The sequence below is a fragment of the Triturus cristatus genome, chromosome 4_2 (genome assembly GCF_964204655.1).
Source record: "Triturus cristatus chromosome 4_2, aTriCri1.1, whole genome shotgun sequence".
Classification (NCBI taxonomy): domain Eukaryota; kingdom Metazoa; phylum Chordata; class Amphibia; order Caudata; family Salamandridae; genus Triturus; species Triturus cristatus.
Window position 1 is genome coordinate 719,522,724 of NC_140586.1, and position 21,087 is coordinate 719,543,810.

At 46.3% G+C, this 21,087-nt stretch overlaps 1 protein-coding gene across 3 annotated transcripts in view; it reads right to left on the minus strand.

The window, feature by feature from the left end:
* LOC146834959 (sterol carrier protein 2-like) overlaps positions 1-21,087 on the minus strand; it is a 467,321-nt gene that overhangs the window by 230,521 nt on the left and 215,713 nt on the right. For all 3 annotated transcript variants that reach the window (XM_085602602.1, XM_085602604.1, XM_085602603.1), the window contains one exon: positions 13,202-13,309. In XM_085602602.1, the coding sequence (XP_085458728.1) occupies positions 13,202-13,309 (108 nt within the window). The remainder of the gene's footprint in view (positions 1-13,201; positions 13,310-21,087) is intronic.

The following is a 21,087-nucleotide window of genomic DNA, read 5'->3' on the forward strand; positions in this document are numbered from 1 at the left end:
GGACAGCCTAGTGGTATTGGAACCCTACATTAGGCATCTATTAGACGTGTCCTTCAGCACCAAGACCGTGCCCAAAGACTGGAAAAAGGCGGTGGTTCTACCCCTTAGTAAGAAACCCAATATCAGTTTTGATAAACTAGAGAAGCTCCGGCCAATTTCCCTCCTACCCTACCTGGCCAAAGTGGCCGAAAAAACGGTCAATCTGCAATTGATGGATTTTGTGGAAAAGGCTGCCTTATTACACGATACCCAATTTGGCTTCCGTCCCCGTCATTCAACGGAATCCGCGCTCCTGATGGCTGTGGAGACCCTACGCCAGGGGGTGGATGAGGGTCATACTATGGCCCTCATCCTATTGGATCTGAGTGCAGCATTCGACACTGTAGCTCATGCCACCTTGCTACAGTGTCTGAACAGTGGAGGAATATCTGGAGCTGCACTTCAATGGATCCAATCGTTCCTGACTGGGAGAAGCTTCCAGGTCCGCCAGGCTGACTACTACTCCAGGGACATAGGATTGGGCCAGGGATCGTCCCTGAGCCCCACCCTTTTTAATCTTTATGTTTCCCCAGTGGCTCCGATTGCTATGGGCCAAGGGCTGCAAATTGTGTCCTACGCAGACGACACGCAGCTGGTTATCTCCCTCTCACGTGCGCCCGGCTTTGCCATGGACAGTTTCAGGGCTTGCATGCAAGATCTTGCAACCTGGATGTCCACTAATTGCCTTAAATTAAATGGCAACAAGACCGAGGTGCTCGTGGTGGGGAGAAGCCCATCTGTTTGGTCGTCGGCATGGTGGCCCCCATGCCTGGGTGAAGTCCCTACACCCGTCAGGAAATCAGAAACCTTGGGGTCTGGCTTGATGCCGACCTGTCTTTTGGACCCCAGATAGACCGGGCTGCGGGTGTCTGTTTTAGCGTTTTAAAAGGTCTACGGAAGATCCTAGTTCTCCTTCCTACGTCCGCCCGCAGAACGCTGGTGCACGCCCTTGTCACATCGCGTCTAGACTACGGCAACCTACTATATTAGGGAGCAACCTGTAAGGCAATAAATCGCCTTCAGGTGTTACAGAATGCGGCAGCCCGCCTCATTTTAAAATTCCCCAAAAGATCGGCCTCCAAGGCGGCCCTTCAGACCCTCCATTGGCTGCCAGTAAGGAGCAGAGTTGAATTTAAAGCCCTCTGTACTTGTTATCGCATCCTCAATGGGAAGGCGCCTACACCACTCCAGAACCTAGTCACCAGGCATGTACCATCACGCGCTTTGCGCTCCTCATGTGGAGGCCTATTAAAGGTCCCTAGGGTGAGAAGGGCCCGCATGGGAGGAAGATCCTTTCGCTATTTGGTGGCGAAGAGCTGGAATGCTCTTCCTCTTAACCTTCGCATGGATCCATCTGAATCTAGTTTTCGGAAGAAACTCAAAATACATCTTTTTTCTAGATAATCCGTGCCCTCTCCTCATTTCTGTCTCTGAGTCTTTCAGTTTCAGCGCGGGGACACGCTTCTGAGCGTAACCAAGCGCTTTACAAAATTCCCTTAATAATAATAGCTATATGCCAACTGGTTTCACCATACCTAACGTCGCAGGGTAAAGTACACTTCTGGGCCACGTACTCTCTGAAGTGGATAAGCAAACAACCCCAAATCCTAATGCCTGGTTGGGAATGGGTGTCAAACCAACAAGGAGCAGCTTGAGTCTCTATTGGAAGATGTTGGACATGGCCCTTCTTGCAGGGTCATCCCTGAACCTTTTGCCTTCCTCCTAGTCTTTTTTCTGACCCGTTGTTTGTGATTTAGGACTCTATGCACTTTAGCACTGCTGTCCAGTGTAAAGTGCCTGTGCTCTCTGTGCTAAACATGGAAAGATTGGTCTACACCTGATTGGCATATTTAATTTACCAGTCAGTCCTTTGTAAAGTGGTATCTCAGATACCCAGGGCCAGTAAATTAAATGCTACTGGTGGGCTTACAGCGCTGATTGCGCCACCCACCAAAGAACCCTTTCAAATCTGTCTCAGGCCTCTGCCATTGCAGGGCCTGTGCGCGCAGTGTTACTGCCGCTGTGACGTGACACCTAAAGTGTGTGCCACATCTGTGACCCCCCTTTTACTGCATGTCAGTCACCTCTAAGGTAGGTCCTAGCTAGCCCTATGGGCAGGGTGCATTGCAGGTAGAAGGTAGGACATGTACCTTTAGTGCGTGACATGTCCTGGTAGTGACAAACAGCCATTTTGGTTTTTCGCTGCTGTGAGGCTGCCCTGTCATAGGAATGCATTGGGGATTCCCTGATAAGTGTTTCAGTGGTAATTCCGGATATAAGAGGAGCAGCGTGGTCAAGTTTGGTATGTTTGGAATAGTGCAAATAAATGCTGCGTAATGGTGTGCGCAGATTTATTATTACTATTTTAGAAATGCCACTTTTAGAAGTTGGCATTTCTGTGTGCTATGTGTCTCTGCCTGACTGATGTGTATTGCATGTCTAGCTCTGGAGTGACAGGGGCTGGTGAGGTGTGTGGCTCCAGAGGGGCAGGGTGAGTCAGCGCTAGGCTGAATAGGAGATCTTCATTTGGAGTAGTGGGAGGAGTTGTTCCCTTACCCTGAATAGGTCTGTGCCTGCCTGGGTGAATGCTGGCTCCGCCCCCCTGTGGTGTGTCTGATTACAGAGCCCCCACCTGACAAAGGGGAGTAGAAGCACTGTAAACAGAGTGCTCCAGTACCCCCCAGAACCAGTTGAGACTGGTTCCCCAAGCAATGTGTCAGGGCAGGACAAAGGGAAATGTAGTATAAATATTGGGGCTGTTGAGCCCATGTAAGGTGTGCTGTTCTTGGGTGCTGTTTGGACCTGCTGGGCCCCAGGAGGAATTGCCACAAGGGACTGCCCCTGTGCTGGAGGGCCCTGTGTGGTGGCCTGCCTGGGCCCAGCCTTGCATTCTGGACTCTGGTCCAAGCGCCTCATGAGCACTATATCTTTATTGCTGGTTCCCCAGAGAGGGGGACTCCAACCTTGCCAGGACAGGAGGAGTGCTTGTGCCCTGCAGCGCTGGGCTACGAGGCATCCTGAAGGGAATCCCGGCGTGGGGACTCGCCCTTGGTCCTTAGAAGCAGAGCAGGAGCCTAAGCTGCATTTTAGTGCATTCCAGGACAGGAGGAGTGCTGGTGCCCGGCAGCGCTGGTCTGCGCAATATCATGAAGGGAATCCTGGCGTGGGGATTCCCCCGTGGTCTCTAAAAACAGAGCGGCAGCCCACGCCACGTCTTTGCGTTGCTGAAATTGTCTGCCGCACCACAAGCGGCGACCTGGAATCCAGGCAAGCTGCCTGGTTGTAGGCGGCACCAGGAAGAGAAAGTGCCGGAAGGAGGGTGGGAGCCTACCCCGCCTCTGTGAGCGCAAGCGGAGGAGGCCGGAGAGCTTGCATTCCGGCGGGAGCCCACTCCACGTGGCCATATCCAGAGGAGACCCGGAAAAGTGGGGAGAGGTCCCGTTAGCGGGGCCTGATGCGGCAACCGGCATCTGCCCCGAAGAAGAAGCCCCGTTGAATGGGGCTGAGCTTGGAGCATTGTTGGTGCTCCCAGGGCATGGTTGGTGCCAGTGCTTGTTTCTTTCCACAGGTGCACCACCATGACTACGGGCAGCTGCAACGTGAGGGCAATTTTGTTGCAAGAGTCCCGGAGTGGGGCTCTCAAGGCACTGTAGTGCCAAGGCTCATTTTCTCCAGCTGCACCGCGAGAGCTCGGGCAGCTGCAATGACGAGGGCATTTCTCTTCATAACGAGGAAGGGGTGAGACGCGCCCTCGCCCCCAGTGCATTGCGCACATTTGTGGTGGTTGCATTGGCAGCCAGAGGGCCAGTTGGAAGGTCCTATGATTTAGTGCCCTGACTTTTGGGACAAAGGGCATTTGGGATAGCCCAGATGGGCCCCCAAGGAGGGCCAGTTGGCCAGGTATCATTTTGTGGTTCTGCAGAGCAAGGCCCTAAGGTGTTGCATAATGTGTTTATGCCAAATGTCATGCTATGATGTTTATGCCTAATGTGATGCAGACATAATACGTTTATGCTGCTTGTGATGATGGGGAGTACAGTATTTTGCGAGTAGTTACTTGTTGTGTTATTACCTGTTCTAATGGTTCTGACAGTGGCCCGATTGGCCCTGTCGTGTATATAGTCCCCTGGGAAATATTGCCTACTGCCCAGTGGCACATTGTACATTTTTGATTATGATTCTAATGTGTTTTGGATAATACAAAGATTATTTTTTATATAACCTTGTGTGGAGTTTCTTTTATGGTGTACCTAGTGTGTCGCTGCTGTGTGTGTGTTGTGCAAACGCTTTACACATTGCCTCTGGGATAAGCATGACAGCTCGTGCCAAGCTACCATGGGGGTGAGCAAGGGTTATCTTCAGCGTGTAACTCCCTTGTCCTGACTAGAGTGGTGGCTTCTGCCTGGCTTAGGCGCATGCCCTAGCCAACCAGAAATCCCATTTCTAACAGCAGAGAACAAGTGATCTGCGTCTGAACTCCCTCACGAAGAAATGCATTAGCAAGCAGCAAATCGAAGACTACTAGCACACATCAATCAACACAAAACATTAAAACCCAGCAATAAAATCCTTTGGTAAATGTTTCCTGCATTACACCTATCAAGAGGGAGTACTAAAGGGACACAATGTTTCCTTCTGTGTACTACTACTAAAGCTAATGTCATAAAGCTGCTTGAAAGGCTGCTAAACCCTTGCTCTAATACATGAGGTCTACTGCCGCTCCTGTGACCCGTCTCTTAAAGTTTCATTCGCTATCCTCTGCAATATCTTATTTGGTTCACATCAACAGCAAGCACCCAGCCCTGCTTGAGATGCGTCGCAAATGCATAAAAACATCGTTCTCTGGTATACAAATTGAAACACATTATCTCCGTACGTAATAGTAATTCGAGCAAAAGTATCTATTATGCTATATTTTACTGTGCATGCCTCTTAATAGCACCACCTATGAACAAAACTTAGACATCATTGTTGTATCTTTATTAAAAAAAAATTAAACATAAAACTACAGTACATCTCCTACAACAGCAACTTAAAAACAATATCTATAACATCATAAACATTTTGGAAGTGAAGTGATGTACATGCTGCCCAGGCAGGTAACAGAGCAGCGAGGCTTCTTAATCAACAATCCAAGATCCCTAACACACATTTTTAAAACAAAATGCCTACAAGGAATCCAACAATAACGCTGCCAGAATAATCAGTTGTAAAATTTATGAAGTAAAAGGCTTGGTGTTTGGCAGATGGCAGTGCAACAAGGCTTGCGGCTCAAAAATGAAAGAACCACAAAAACGCATTTCTAAAGCGAAATACAAAAGTTGAATCCAACAATAATGATAATAATAGGCAGCAGGGTCAAATCTACGAGGCTAAGTGGTGAGTGAATACTAATCTGCAGATTAATACATATGTAGGATATCCAACCGCGTTGCATCCGTGTAAGCATCAATAGGCCTTCAAAATCACAGTAGACCTTCAGCCTGATAGGTGTCTTTACCTTTATAGGTATGTACCATGGCTAGAAAGAAAGGTCAGACAACCATAGCATATCACAAGATCTTTAAAGCTATAGACGTAACTTCGGCCTGAATGTCCCCCCTTTATGGATTTTCTACGCCTTGCTGCCACTTTAAACAAGCATTTGCAATGCAAACCATCCGCTCATAGTAATAAAATGGTGGATTTTGGCGTTATTTTATTTGAATTCTAGGGCGGGCTGCGTCCCTAGCTCGGCTGCATGCTCTATCAGTGTGCTGCGGATACTCATTCCCTATGGTGTCTGCCTGGCTCCCCGCTCTTCCGTTGCCCATTCAGCCGCTGTCATGCGCGGCGCCCTTGCTTGTAATCGCGTGCTGAATGCTGCAGGAAAGCACGTTGTGACTGCAGTAGTAAAAACTCACGAAATAAAGTAGTGCTCATAGATTTAAAATGACGCACCGTGTAACAACCGAAGTAAGGGGGCCAGTAGCCATGGGAGGTTACAAATTAAGAGATGGCAGTACTACGGAGGGACTAACAAGCTAATTAAAGAATCAGAAGCCAAAATTTACGAAGGACAAAGACACAAGCCAATGAAAAATATGGGCGGAGAGTGGGCTGGGCTTCTCTTCCATACTCTACTACAGCAGATCGCCAGGGCAGCGCATGCGCGCTGGTTCAGGCTCGATCTAAAAAAAAAACATGGAGTACTCAAGTCAGTCTAATGTAACAAGGTTCAGGGGCGTAGATTCAGGGGGGTGTTTCACCCACCCCCAATAAATGTATTTTCAGGTAAATATATGGTTGCAGGTGCTTTCGGTCAGGTATGGTGATGTGGCTGTCGGATTTCACGAACACACAGACAAAACACACACACACAATCTCTCCCTCTCCCCGATTTGAAAGTCTTAAAAAATGTCGGCTAGTTTACAAAATATTTTCTTTTCCCTTTCCACTGCCACTTAAGCCCCTCTCATGCACCATGCTTGTCCCATAATGTATCTTAACATTATATGCCTGCGCGATTGTTGGCAAACCTGAAGCTCACACCACCTCAATCTTACTGACCAAGTTTAACCCCCTGATCAGGTAATAATTTAAGTATCTCAATCCACCACGCTTTCCTTCTTTGTTTTATCTCCACCATATTTAGCATAGTGCAACGTCAATGTCCTTTGTTCCCTTCTGTCAGCTGACCCTGTGTGCTGGAGGAGAAACCCCCATCTTCGGTGATCCCAACTTCTCACCTAACATCCTTTGTCTTTTTTTGTCAGTCAGTATATTGGTTTTCACACTGTACTGTAGAAGCCCCGGTTTCAATGAGGCTGAACACAACTTTACAATGTAGTCATGAGACACAGCATAAACGTCACTCCACTGACCTTCATTAACTCGGTGGGTTACTGGAGGGGCGCATTGTGGAGGGGGGGGGGGGGTTTGTGCATGACAAGCTGTGCCTGCCCTGTCTGATGTCTGATATATGGATAAAAGCAGCACATGTGTTAAATACACTTAAGTGAAAATAAACAAAGAAAGTGAAGGCGCAATCGCATATTTGATGGAGTAGTTAAAATCGAAATGGAGGCCAAATTGGAAAACGGAGGGCAATATACTTAAGCGCACTAACAGAATAATGCCTCTATATGTAAAGAGCGCTAGGAATGACAATGATGGTGTTCAACACTTTTTAAAAAAATTTTTAAAGGAAAAATCTTTTGCCCGGACATAAAAGTCACTCCAGAGTACCCTAACAGCCATAACATTAACACTGGTGCTAAATGCATTAGTGAGGTCAATTCCCATTACAGGAACGTTTCTTTTTTTAGCATGTGTTTTATAGCACGAGCGAGGCCAGAGGGCATTAGAGCACTTTACAAAGAACCAGGCGTCACGCACGTTTTTTTGCCACGAGGATTAGGTGATTTGTAAATTAGGCCTGTAACCAATGTCATGATAGATAAAAACCCATAGCCTGTGTATTTTCCCTTGTGTAGGGTTATTGGGGGTCACCTAACACTAAGGCAGCAAGAATTATTGGTTACATAGTCTCCGTCACTGTGCTCGGCTGGCTGGTCTCCCATTGAGCTGCGGATACTCACTCCCCATGGTGTCTGCCTGGCTCCCCTCTCCTCCGCTGTCCATTCAGCCTCTGTCCTGCGTGGTGCCCTTGCTTGTAAAAGGAAAGTGCGCAGCACGTGCTAAATGTTGCAGGAAAGCATCTTGTGACTGCAGTAGTAAAATGTCATGAAAAAAAGTAGTGCTTAGAGACTTAAAATAACGTAATGTGTAACAACCGAAGTAAAGGGGCCAGTAGCCATGGGAGGTTACAAATGAAGATATGGCCATACTAAGGAGGGATTAACAAGCTAATTACAGAATCAGAAGCCAGCATTTACGAAGGACAAAGACTCAAGCCAATGAAAAATATGGGCGTGGAGTGGGCGGCGCTTCTCTTCCATACTCTACTACAGTAGATAGCCAGAGCAGCGCATGCACGCTGGCTCAGTCTCAACCTAAAAACGGCCCATACAATGATCTATCAGACCAGCCCATCGGGCACTACCTGATTGCCCTTTAGACCAATCCAACCCCGTCTCTAGCCCAGACCTAAAAGGAATCCCCTCTAGTCAGCAGGTGAATCATACAAGTCATCCAATAAGAACACTGCAAGACTGAAATGCTCCTGGGTGGAACAAACAGAAGAATGGGTAGGAAAACCAATGAATCAAGAGACAACAACTTAGAGAAAAAAACAAAATATTTCAGTCATGAGCAAGGGACTGACACAAAGCCCACTCTAATGATATATTATGTATTGGACCAATAGGTCTGCCAAGAAACAGCTAAAGCTATCTATAGCCATGAACGAACAAGGCAGTAAACAGTGTGTGAGAAGGGACCGGGTCCCCAGCGCCACTCACCTTCTGGGGTCTGCCATATATACAGGTCCGGGGGAGCCGGGAGAGTCGCCAACCGACCCCAAAGGTCCGTCGCAACGGCGACGGAAAGGATAACCTCCCCCCCTTGTCCTCTACACTTGCAGGAACAGACCGTCGACATTGAGGGCATGGTAAGGGGAGGGACTAACCCCGGAAGCACTGAGGACCCGGAAGAGAAAAGGGACGAGAGACGCCAGATCGAGGAGAGAGCGGACGGAAGATGGAAGGAATCGAGAAGCGGAAGAGAAGAAGACGTAGGACGCGAGGACGGAGAACGAGTCGGGACGAAGACCGAAGGCAACGAATATCCCGAAGAGGACGAGAAGTGGTCCGAGGAGTGGTGGTCCCCACCGGAGGAGGCTGGAGAGCGGCCGCAACTCAGGAGAGTTGCGGCGAAGCCTGTGAGTAACCCCAAGCGAGGGTGAACGGAGAGCGGGTGGCGGGAGGGACGTGGTATGAAGGGAGGGATTGTATGCCGACACTGAGAATTATTTAAGTAGGTCTGCACTCGCCAGGTATTCACCCTTTGAAAATTGACTTGGGAAAGCAGTGGTTGTAGGGAGGAGGAAGACCGGGGGCTCCAGAGGAGTAGCGGGCACTTCCAGTCACGTTTGCACACCCCAACCAACCCTCCAACCCTGATTCCCCTTCCTGTACCTCACTCGTGATCACTTTTTCCTTTGGCCCCCCCCCCCCCCCTGACTTTTAGTGGAATTCACCTTCAAACACGGTGGTGCGGTGGTCTAAAAAACCGTGGCATATCTATTATGAGTATCTGACGGTTCCTTATTTTCCTCTCTCCTATGAGCCTCCGTGGGACAACCGTTGGTCCAGGAGAACAACCAGGGGACGGGACGCCCGAAGACGAACCAGGAGTAGCCCGAAGGGAAGAACCATCAGCAGGAGGACCAGACAAAACAGAAGAGCCCGAGGGGACAGTCAACAACCCTATAAAAACTTTGAGTGGCCCAAATCCTGTTATTTCAAATAAACCCCGCCGAGTATCCCACTATATACAGCCTCCTCTTCTGATTATCCGACCTGCCCTCCCACACAGTGTTAAGGGGAAAAGACAGTGTGAGGACTCAGAGCAGAGAGAGCTCCTTTTCCTGCTGCAGCGAACGCGAGCGGGCTGAGAAGCTAGTTTAAGCATTGCTTCTCATGCAGAGAAGCATGACTTTGTATTTGACAGGTGAACTTCAGATAACGACTCCCCTTGATATTCACTCTGGTATAAACAGTTGTCACTGCCAAAGCTAGAAAATCACTTGCGGCGAATTGAGACAGACACTGCAGCTTCTTTATCGGTATTCTGCCTGTGTGCTTGCTTCACCATGCTTGGATTTTATCATTACTGGCAATGAAAATAAAAATGTACTTAGGGATAGCACATATGGATTTGTCGTAATAATAATGACAACATTTTTAAATTCTGCCCCACAAGCCCTGACACTGAAAAGGTATATTTTTTGTGTGGATAACCACATTCTGCATAAAAAATGCAAGTAAATAATGAGCCCAGAGGGAGCCAGTGTTGTAAGTGGACTGACCCATTTCATCATGCTATATGCTGTGATGGTCAGAAGAAAAGTGTTTCGAACAATTTAAAAGACCAATGGATTAACACCAACGACGAAAAGACCCTTCTTATAACAATGTACGTTATATAAGATTTTTGAAGACACAATAGTCTGTGAGATATCACGTAGGCCAGACCTAAAAATATAAACACATGCAATACTGAAGAAAAATGTCCAAACTGCTTTCTTCAGCACATGCTCTATGTAGGCAACAAATTATACAAACGGTAATAGCATACTTTAGTTTGCTTTGCGCCCCTTAGGTTTCTGCATCCTGGCCTTCTTCTTTAGCAGAATGTAAAGTGAGCTTCGTGAAGTATTAAATACATCTTAGTCTCTTATCTGTAAAGATTATTCTGGTCATTTTTTGAATATAGTAACGTTGTTTAAATATTGATGGCATGCTTTCACAGCCTTTAGAACGTGATACGAACAATCAAATCATTAATTATGTATGTTCTTTGCAAACACACATTACATTTTTCCTTTCATTCAACCTCATTGTATTGGCAATTGTATAACGGTACTGCTACCCCACAGAAGGTTATCGTCCAGGTCATGTTAGTTCACCTCTCCAAATAGCCCCCACCGCTACAACTGCTCAATAACAAAGGACGGCTTCATTACGATTCAACTGACTGCCGCAAACGGAGCCCGCGAGAGCCCTCGGCCAGAGACGTATGGTGACGAAAGTCGTAAACCTTTACCCAGTCCCACAAGAGAAACACAATGCATGATTACGGTATCTGACAACGGTCAGAGTAGTGAGGCCTCGGCCCATTAGTCACTTCTTGGTTTTTAGGCAATGGTTACATTTAGCAAATTTGGAGGAAAATAACAATCGAATATCGCTCCTTCGTGAATGACCACCGGACGAGGGCCCAATCATAGGCGCTGTGGTAGCCGCAGTCTATCGAGGGTTTGGTTTTTAAAAATCCTTGGGCCAGGTGGACGGACTGCGCTCCTATAATTGCGCGCGGTGGTGGCTGTCATTCACGGGCTCAGTGTTTGAAAATGCATGAGCCTTGAGCGTGCTTGGTACAGGGGAAGGGGCTGCAACAAGAAGCTGGCCGGAAATAGCTCCATTAAAACACGAGCCTTGTAGTTACTGCCTTCTATACACTATCGGACACCACGCCAGGTATCACAATTGTAGAAATTGATTATTTCTTTAAACAAGCATTTGCAATGCAATAGGACTTGCATTTACGAGAGAGCTATCGCATTGCATTACGGACAACGGGGGGGGGAATGAGAAGGCATGGACAAAGTAGTGCTCACAGTCTAAATAACACGTACCTTACTGTGTAACACTCAAAGTAAAGGGGCCAGTAGCCATGGGAGGGTACAAATGACGACATGGCCATAAGAAGGAGGGACTAACAAGCCTCATCATCAATCAGGCGCCAGCATTTACGAAAGACAATGATACAAGTCAATTAAAAACTTGTTGGGTGACCTTCTACGGAGTTTCCACTCCATACTGAATACTGCATGCCTCGCAAAGTGAGCAGCGCATGCCCGCTGCCGCTATAGGCTCGACCTAAAAAAAGGGGGCTGTTCCTAAATGGAAGGTGAAACGTTGGGGTATGTAAAGTGAGGGGATCTTCCTATTAGGAAGTGTTGCCCTCACACACCCATGTGGGTGTCATGCTTCATCATCGGGCTTTTACTCCTCGTTGGGCAGGAACAGCAATGCCCTACGGGCCCCACAAGAGGGCTCTTTGGTCAAGATGTATTTGTTTTAGCCATAATGATGCAGGCAGATGTGTGTGAATTATGGATATGAATATAGTGAGAAAAAGAGTGGTCTTAAAACTACCTAAGGGGCACACAGGTGCACATTTAATCGGGGTCCCCTTGGCAGGATTAAAATCAGTTAAGAGTAGATTGTCAGAGCAAGGTCATGAAGCGTGACAGTCTGGTGTGTGGAAGCTTAGGTCAACATTGTTTATGCCTTATTGGTCCAGCAGGGAACCGTGGCGGTTCTTCAGGACCAAAGAAATTAGATCCCCTACCCTTACTTAGGTTGGGGTGTGCAATGTTAAAACTAGGTTACATATAGCAATCTATAGTGCTGAGACAAAAGGTGAATAGTACATAGAGGTGATCACCCTATCGCGATCTCATAATTCTACCCAAATCGACAACTGTAAGTACTTCCAGGAAGGCAGGGAAAGGGGTAGGTCGAACGCGATCCCCCGCGTCGGACTGAATCGATATCGCAGTAACTACGCGGTCCTCTGCCTTGATCTTAGGCACTCGAAGTCCTGTCGATTTGATTTATGAGATCGCAATAGGGTGATCAACTCTTAGGTACTATTGACCTTTGCCACCCTCTTTTGTTTATGTTCATATCTCTATTAAGAAGCATGGGTGCTGGAGCTTGAACTGCTCCTTGTCCCCCTCGTATTGTGACTACTACTAGACAAACACAAGAGGCCTGTTTATAGGTTGTGAAGGTGACCTACGACATTGAGCTAAACACATAATCAATATTATAAAATTATATAGGACCATGTAAAATAAATAGTGCTAGAGCTTCTTAAAAATAGACATAGCAATCAATACAGTGTAGTGGATTGAGTACTCTAAAGGACAAGGAATTGTAGCCGAGTTGTACTTATTTGTGAACAAATACTACCAGCAGTTTGAGATGAATGACAGAACTACAGAGTGCATATTCCATTTCAACCATCCGTGATATCACACAGACTACTTTGAAGTTTGATGACTAACAACATAGTGTATTTCTCTGACAGTTTTTCCACACTGCAGTCTGTTTCTCGCACAGTAAGTCATAATTTATTTTTCTATAAGGAACTCAGTACTGAAAGTAACCAACACTATCGAGAAGTTATGGTCCAGCATAATTCATGATCAACATGAATTTCAAACCCAAAATCACATCCACAGGGAGTGACTATACTACAAGAAATAAAATAATGTAATTTCAGACACCACATAATTTTGCTGGTTGATTCTTTTGACAGAGACAGCGTCAATGGGACAGAAAGTGTTTTGATGCAAATTGGGTCACACTACAATTACAGGCATTTCAGCAGATAAAAAGCATTTTAACATGCTCAAAATAAACCAATATTCTGCCTATGAAGGTCAGAAAGATCAGCTAAATATGTTAGAAACTGCATGAGTCCTTACCCGTGGCACCTAGCGGATGCCCTCTTGAAATCAGGCCGCCGCTGGGATTGATGACCCATCTCCCACCATATGTGGTGTCTCCTCTATCGATAAGCTCTCCTGCCTTTCCTATAAAACATGTGAATGGCTATTAAGATACATGGACCAGTGCACAGGCAAAGGAACAAATGCACCATACAACAATACAGGCTAAACATGACACACCTTACAATAACACTACTCTACGGAGAAAACACTGTAATGCTATGGTGTTCATTACCAAGCTTAGTGTTCGAGCAGTTGGTCATTTGGGCAAGGTAATACTGGAAGCAGATTTCCTGTATAGGAATTAAAACAATGCAGCAATTATGAAAAATATTGGGAGTGTCAGAACCCTTTTCAGAGGGCCATGGGGCAAGCAGGGTTTACTGGGCCCAACCATGGGGGCTGTGGGTCCTTTACTCCTGGGTCCAGGGGCAGACCTACTATGGGTCTTGAGCTACTGGTACCACCTCAGCACTTAACTCTCAGTGCTAACGCGGGTCGAGCAGTCCAAGGCTTCTTGAGGGAGAGGAAGACATGGGGTGAACACAGGCTCACAATTCAAAATACGCACAAGCAGCATCAATAAATAATTATCCAGTCAATTACTTGCTTTTATTAATAAAAAGGAGTATTTATATACGAACACAAAATAAAAAATGACATTCACAAACAATACACACAGTCTGCCAAAGTCAGCTCTCTAGTGTTTCATAGGCGCGCCCCTGAGTCCCACTCCCTCAAGTTAGCGGTAGTGGTTATTCCCCATTCACTGCAGGTGACACTCTAGTTCGCCAACAGGGCCTCTACTTATCCCATCTCACCAGCTTTGGAGCTATATAAGGCTGAAGCGTGTGGGGCAGCCGTATGCAGGGCTGATTTGTGGGGCCGTTGTAACCTTGACTCACTAGTTAGAAGTGAAAATTATTTTATTAAATCCTTGCTGAGACTTCGGAAAAGTGACCAATTGCTCCTACTAAAGCTTGACTTAAATATCTCACATTTATTTTAATTATAGCTTGTCTAAAACCTACCCTTTATTGGGTGAGGCTCTGGATGACAAAGGAAGTTTACCCATATAAATATTGCCTCAACAAGATACTGGCTAACCATCTGGCACTTACGATCTCCTGGGTATCCCATGTAAAAACCTGGCTCACCAGGCTAGGATTGATTTAATATTGGCTGCATCCTGCAGAAATTCCAGAAAGCGCCACAGAAACTTTCAAAGTTTCATCTTGCAGGAGGCAAGATGGCGGCCCCGTAACGGAGGCCGACGCAGCAGGGTAGTGAGGGCGATGTTCTAGCCCTGAGGAGTTCAAACCTGTAGCGCAGCGGTGGTGGCGGTGGCCCGGCCTCATCAGCGCAGTACCCGCTGATTTCTGTAATGCCGACAGCGCTCACCGGGTGTCGGCTCTCTGGGCGAGTCCTTCGTTTTGCTCTGGCCGCGTTTGCTGCTTTCTCCTCCGCCTGCGGGATCTGCGAGTTCCGCGGAGTCGTGAGGGGGCGGAGTCGGCTGCCGAAGTTGCTGAGGCTCCGAGGAGAGACGGCGCGCAGCTTCTGGCCGGAGAGATCTCACGGCAGCTGTCAGGCGAGTCAGTGGCGGGACGCACACAGCAGGATCATGCCTAAAGCGGCGGGTGCTAAATCAGCTCCTCAAAGGAAGAAATCACAAAGAGAGGAGCCAGAGGTGGTCGATGATTTACAAGGACCCCAAGTTTCTGCCGGTCAGGGGAAAAAAAAACAACAAGTGGCAGGAAGGACCCGGCTTGCAGCAGCATCAATTGCAGATATTTTTCCTAAGGTGGGGAAGGAAAAGGAGAGGGGTTCTAAAGTGGCGGGGGCAAGTGTAAGCCCATTGGCTGACACTCTTTCAGGCCCTATCTCAGAGGAGCATTCTATCCCCACCATCTCTATTGGTCCACCGGAAGTAAACACTTTAAGCAAACCACCTCTTGATATCGAAGTTATTCTCGAGGCATCTGCGTCTCTGGAGGCCACCTCAGCCCCCCCGAATCATCACATACCCATACTGCAGCACCATCACATGCTCAGACTTATTCTGAGCGCTTCACTTAGGAGGGTTCGGGGGAGGGTCGGCAGAAGGGGCGGGATCCTCTTTGGAAGGGAGGGAGATTTGGGAGGGTTGAAGGGTGTTGGGGGTCTGGCGGTTAATGAGGGGGAGAATAAGGGTTTAAAATACAGTTTGTTTCATCTTGTTTTTTTTTGTGGTAAGATTCTGGCATCAATGATACAGAAGCACAAGCAGTCCGAAAGGCAGGATAATTATGTTGTTCTAATATTGGGTCAAGATGGTTTGCGTTAGAGTTTGCTCTCTAAATATAGGTGGGCTGAATGACTGGAGGAAGCGCACAAGGTTGGCTCATTTTATAAAGAGTAATAGAATTGATATCCTCTGTCTCCAGGAGACCCACCTTCCATGGTCAAAGAGGAATTTGCTGTTTCTCAGTGGATTCGAGTTAGCAGCCTGTTCTACTCAAACTTCAATTAATAGGGGGGTCGCGATCTTAACCAAGAGACATTTGGGAGGGGTTAGAAGGACCAAGTTGGATGGCGGTGGTAGATGGGTTTTGGTCGAATTAGTAAGTGGTCCAACCCTCTGTGTAGTCTATGGGTCAAATGAAGACGATCCGGATCTCTTTGACTCAATGGAATTTGAACTAGCTTCCTGGCCTACCCCCATAATCATGTGTGGTGATTTTAATATTTCAGCTGACTGGAGTGATTCGGGGTTGTACCAGGGTCGAAAACCAAAAGTTTATAGGGCAATAAAAGCCCTTATTAATTCTCATGGCTTGATAGATGTCTGGGATACAAAGGAACCTCTAAAACCGGGCTACACTTACTTTTCAAATCCTTATCAGAAGTACACTAAGTTAGACTATTTCTTCATTTCAGCTAGTGAAATTAGCAGGGTTGGAATAACAAAATTACCGAAAATATTGTCAGATCATAACCCGCTGATATTGTCATATGAAATGCCTGGTTTTGAACGGGTCAGGACCAGATGGACCTTTGAGAGACAATTACTGGGAGACTCGAGATATACAGGGCACATTTTGAATTGGGCAGATGGGTTTTTCGCTGCCAATAGATTTAGCGCATCCAGGAATATCGTCTGGGAGTCATTTAAAGCGGCCCTAAGGGGGGAAACTATAAGTTTTGGTGCAAGGATAAGGAAGGAGGATAAGAAGGAAGAAGAAAGATTAGTGGGTATTTTGTCTGACACAGAAGAACAGCATATGAGAGAGATAGCTGGTGGAGGGGACAGTAGGAAGAGCCAGTGTGAACTGTTAAAAAATAGAGCAGAAATACACAAGTTGATCTCCCAGAAAGCCTCAGGAGAGTACTTGACTACCAAGGCCAAGCGCTATGAGACAGGTGAGCTAGCTGGCAGAGTTCTAGCCTTACAAATAAGGCAGGGGAGGGCTAGGAATATCATCTCTAGGATTGAAGTAAATGGTCAGGAACTCACGCAGACGGAGGAGATCTTACAGGCTTTTAAAAACTTTTACCAACACCTGTATGACGAGGAAACACGGGATGGTAATCAGGGGGGTGAGGTTGTGGATATTGGCCCCCGTCTTAATTCCCTAGAAAAGGAGGAACTGGACAGAGATATCAGCGGGGAGAGATTATAGAGGCTTTGCATGAGCTAGCCTCCGGTAAAGCCGCCGGCCCTGATGGGATTCCCCTGGAGGTCTATAAATGTCTTGAATCAGTGGTTACACCATTATTAGTTGATTTATTCAATGGAATCATGTTTACTGGAGTGGTCCCAGCCTCTTGGCAGGAAACCAATATTGTGGTTTTTCATAAGAAGGGGAAACCCCTGGAGAAACTTGGCTCCTATCGCCCAATCTCGCTTATTAACGCGGACGCCAAGCTTTATTCAAAGGTTTGGGCTAAGAGGCTCGGCAGGATCATTGGCGGTCTCGTCTCCCCTTGGCAACATGGATTTATCCCGGGTCGTAGCACTACCGATCATATTAGAAGAGCTATAGCCTTATTTGACGCTCAGGTTGCAGGGGGAGGGGAGATGGCCATGATCCTGCTAGATGCGGAAAAAGCCTTTGATAGGGTTGTATGGAACTTCCTTTGGGGTCTATTGGAAGGTAGAGGATTTGGGGAGATAGTTATTAGAGCTCTCAAAGCTATGTATGTGAATCCGGTTGCAAGGGTGGTAGTTATGGGTGAGAGCTCGGAGAGGATAGATATCAGGAGAGGTACCCGGCAAGGCTGCCCCTGCTCCCCGATTCTCTTTGCCTTACATTGACCCTCTAATCCAGAAAATTTTGGGGTCTCCCAGGATCAGTCCAGTGGTATGTAATGGCCACACCAGCAAAATCTTGGCCTACGCCGATGATTTGGCAATTATTACAGTTAATCCCCAGCAGGCGCTCATGGTCCTGGTCGAAATAGCAGAAGAGTTTGGTAAGCGGTCGGGCTATCTTTTAAATGAGTCCAAAACTCAAATAATCTGTACTAGGAATATAGCTAAAAGTGATTCGAGATATGTGGACTCCGCAATTTATCTGGGGATTAAGATCAACGCATCAGTTAAGGAAATAATAGCCGAAAATTACCCTCCTCTTATGAAATCTATAGTGAAAGAGTTAAAAAGGATAGATGTTTTGCACCTCTCCTTGATTGGGAGGGTAAATGTTTTAAAAATGTCTTTTTTTCCTCGAGTCCTTTACCTGTTTAGAGCTATACCATTATTTTTGGATGAATCTACAATTAAAAGATTGGAATCTATTTTTATAAAATTTATCTGGCAATATGGTAGGATTAGACGATCTACTAACCTTATGTCACTGCCTAGGGAAAGGGGAGGTTTGGCTCTCCCTAATTTGAGATTATATCATTGGTCATGTCTCATGACACAAATGTCTATTTTGTTTCAACAAGAGAGTGATTCTGGTGTCATCACTTTATCAGCTCAGGATTTACCGTCCATTTTTGAGGTGTTAATCGGGGAAAAGGCAAGGGGGTTGATGTTGCGGGAAGTGGACCGTAGGTATTATAAAAGGCCCCGCTTGAAGATTCTGGAAGGGGTCTGGGAGGTTTGGAAGGCTGCCTCCAAATTTTGCAAAATCCCAAAAGTCAACTGTTATCTCCACCTGTATAACTCAAGATTACTCCCGTATATCGGAGCCGACAGGAATTTATCGATTTGGAAGAATTATGGCATTAGGACCCTCGGGGATTTATGGGGTGTTTATGAACCATTGAGTTTTGAAGCCATTCGACAAAGGTTTGGCATTCCGGTCACGCATTGGTTTTTGTATGGTCAAGTCGCTCGGTGCTTAAAGGCATTGAGACCAAAGCCGTTGTTAATGGAGGAGGCCCCATTATTAGAACTGTTATTGGCCGGGTGTAAAAAAATTAAAGGGGTTTATAAGCAACTCGTATTGGAATTACAAGACGATCTAGAAAAAATGGAGGTAATCTTAGCTCGGAAACTGGGAGATCCGGATGTTGATCTAGACCTAGCCATATCCCTGAATAAAGAAGTTTTTAGATCTACCAATTTGAGGGCCCAACATTATAAAACAGTATTCAATCTTTATTATTCCCCTGCGAAACTATTTGCTTGAGGGGTCAGGGGGGACGACAGATGCCCCAGATGTAATGCTGGGCAAGCTGACCTTCTGCATATGTTTTTCTATTGCAGCTCATTGTCTCTAATACAGAGAGAAATCTGTAAGTTTTGAGAGGGGCTGCTAGGTCATAAGATCGATCTATCTCCTACCTTGATGTTATTGGGCTGTGATCACAAGCAGAAACTGGTTCAAAGTGAGGTAGCGCTGGTTTTTATTTCGGTGGCGGTTTTACGGATTTTAATCTCGTCAGGCTGGAAAGATACTTTGGCCCCCTCTTTCCAAATGTGGCTCGCAAGACTGCTGAGTATCCATAATATAGAGAGTCGTTTATATGAGCAGAAAGGCAAGAGAAAGAGAGATTTTGGTAGGAAATTGTGGGCCCCGATTACAACATGGAGGGAGATGACGGGTAGCCCTCCGAATTAGACTCATAAATCTTAAAAAATCTGCTTTTATAAGTCTTATCGGATGGTATTTTATCCTTTTGTACTCTGTGCTGATTTTGTTTCATGTATTTTTTCATGTATATATGCTGATGCCTTTTCTATTGATGTATTCAAACTGCAAACAATAAAAAAAATTAAAAAAAAAAAAAAAAAAGAAACTTTCAAAGTTTACTATTGGGATGTTGTTGTTAGCACAAAAATCTCTGCAGTATCCTCGGGCAGTCTTACAGATTCTTACCCATCTTTCAAATGTGGCTCACAATATATATCCCACTTTCAAGAACCCTTTTTATCGAATTGAGGTTAGGTATTCAGCCAATTTCATCCTTCACTTAATACACGGAACAAAAATGAGAAATCTACCAACTTATGTCCCATGGGCTGCCATGCTGTAGAAAAGGAGGAACATTTATTGTTTTTTTGCAGCGCTTATGCAAAACAACGTGCTCGCTGGACAGCCCCCCTCTGCTAGCCCCTTGGGCTTGTAGACCAGCACAATGCACTAAGAGTCTGCCAGTCAGACAACAGGAGTAGCATAGTATATTCGATCTCCATTATTTACGCTCAATTTGGCATATCAGAGTAAGGACTGTTGGAAAAAATCTACCATCTAAAGATCACTTATTTATGTTTTATCATGTCCTTTATTGCACTATGCACTTTAAGCTTACTTGCGTTAGCTAGTGCTTCTGAGTTACCTTCAAGTTGCCAATAGATTAGACTTTCCTGATGGCACAGCAAATACTTTTTGAGCCCACCTTCTAGACTTTCTCTAAAGTTTTTGGCTCTCTGGTAATTGTTTTAGAATTGAGGTATCCCATTGGATTCTTTTTTTCCAATGGATATGTCATGATTTTAAATTACTTATTTGTATTGCTATGAACTGTTAACTAAATTCATTATGCTTCTATGTAATTTTAATAGGTCTTTTTCTGTCTACTTTTATGGTTCTGTGAACCGAAATAAAGTTGGTTGATGATTATGTTGACATTCAGGTTAATCCCCATTAGCAGTCTGAGTCTCAGGAGTCCCATTTCAAATCAGAATTCAAGTAAAAAATTGCTAGTGCCACAGCACTAACCAGCAAGCAGGTTCCACTGGGGCAGTCTGGTCCAAAATAAATCTTATCCGCACAAGCAAGATCCGAGCAATGGGAGTCCCTGAGTGTGCTCCCTCGGTGGGTGCTGGAACTGCAGTGGGCTGTCTCTGGTAAGTCGCTCTAAGGTGGCCCAGCCAGTCAGTGCTCGGATGTCCAAGAGTTCCCCCCACATGCAGTCCTAAAATGGCCGGAGGTTCTCGTAGCTCCTCCAAGTTCTTCCCATCGGTAGTGGGGGGTGCGACCATCCTGGAGGTGGTCCGCAGTTATGGCTCAGGCCTGCTAGGGTCAACACGGTGGCCTCTCTTCTCCGATGACAATACTGACCAACACACACTTCTTGCTTGGTCCCGGTTGCACCTCTGGCATACGGGGTCACTGTTCCTCAACCTCACATTGGCTACAGCCCACTCGGCACAGCAGTAATCTTCATGGCACCCCACATGGCGTTCAGGGTTGCCATCTTAACACTCCCATGAGCGATGACCCTTTCGGTGCAAAAACGATCACAGCCCACTTCACGCTGCCTCTCCTCTGGAATGAGGAGGTTCCGTACTTTCCTTGCACACAGGCAACGATGTGATTGGAGCAGCAGGCGTCTACTCACACCTTTTTAAGGGAATCCATCCCCAGGATTCCCCTCTGGACCTCGCTCCCTCCAACGATTTCCTCTTCTTCACTGGGCACAGAGGTCTT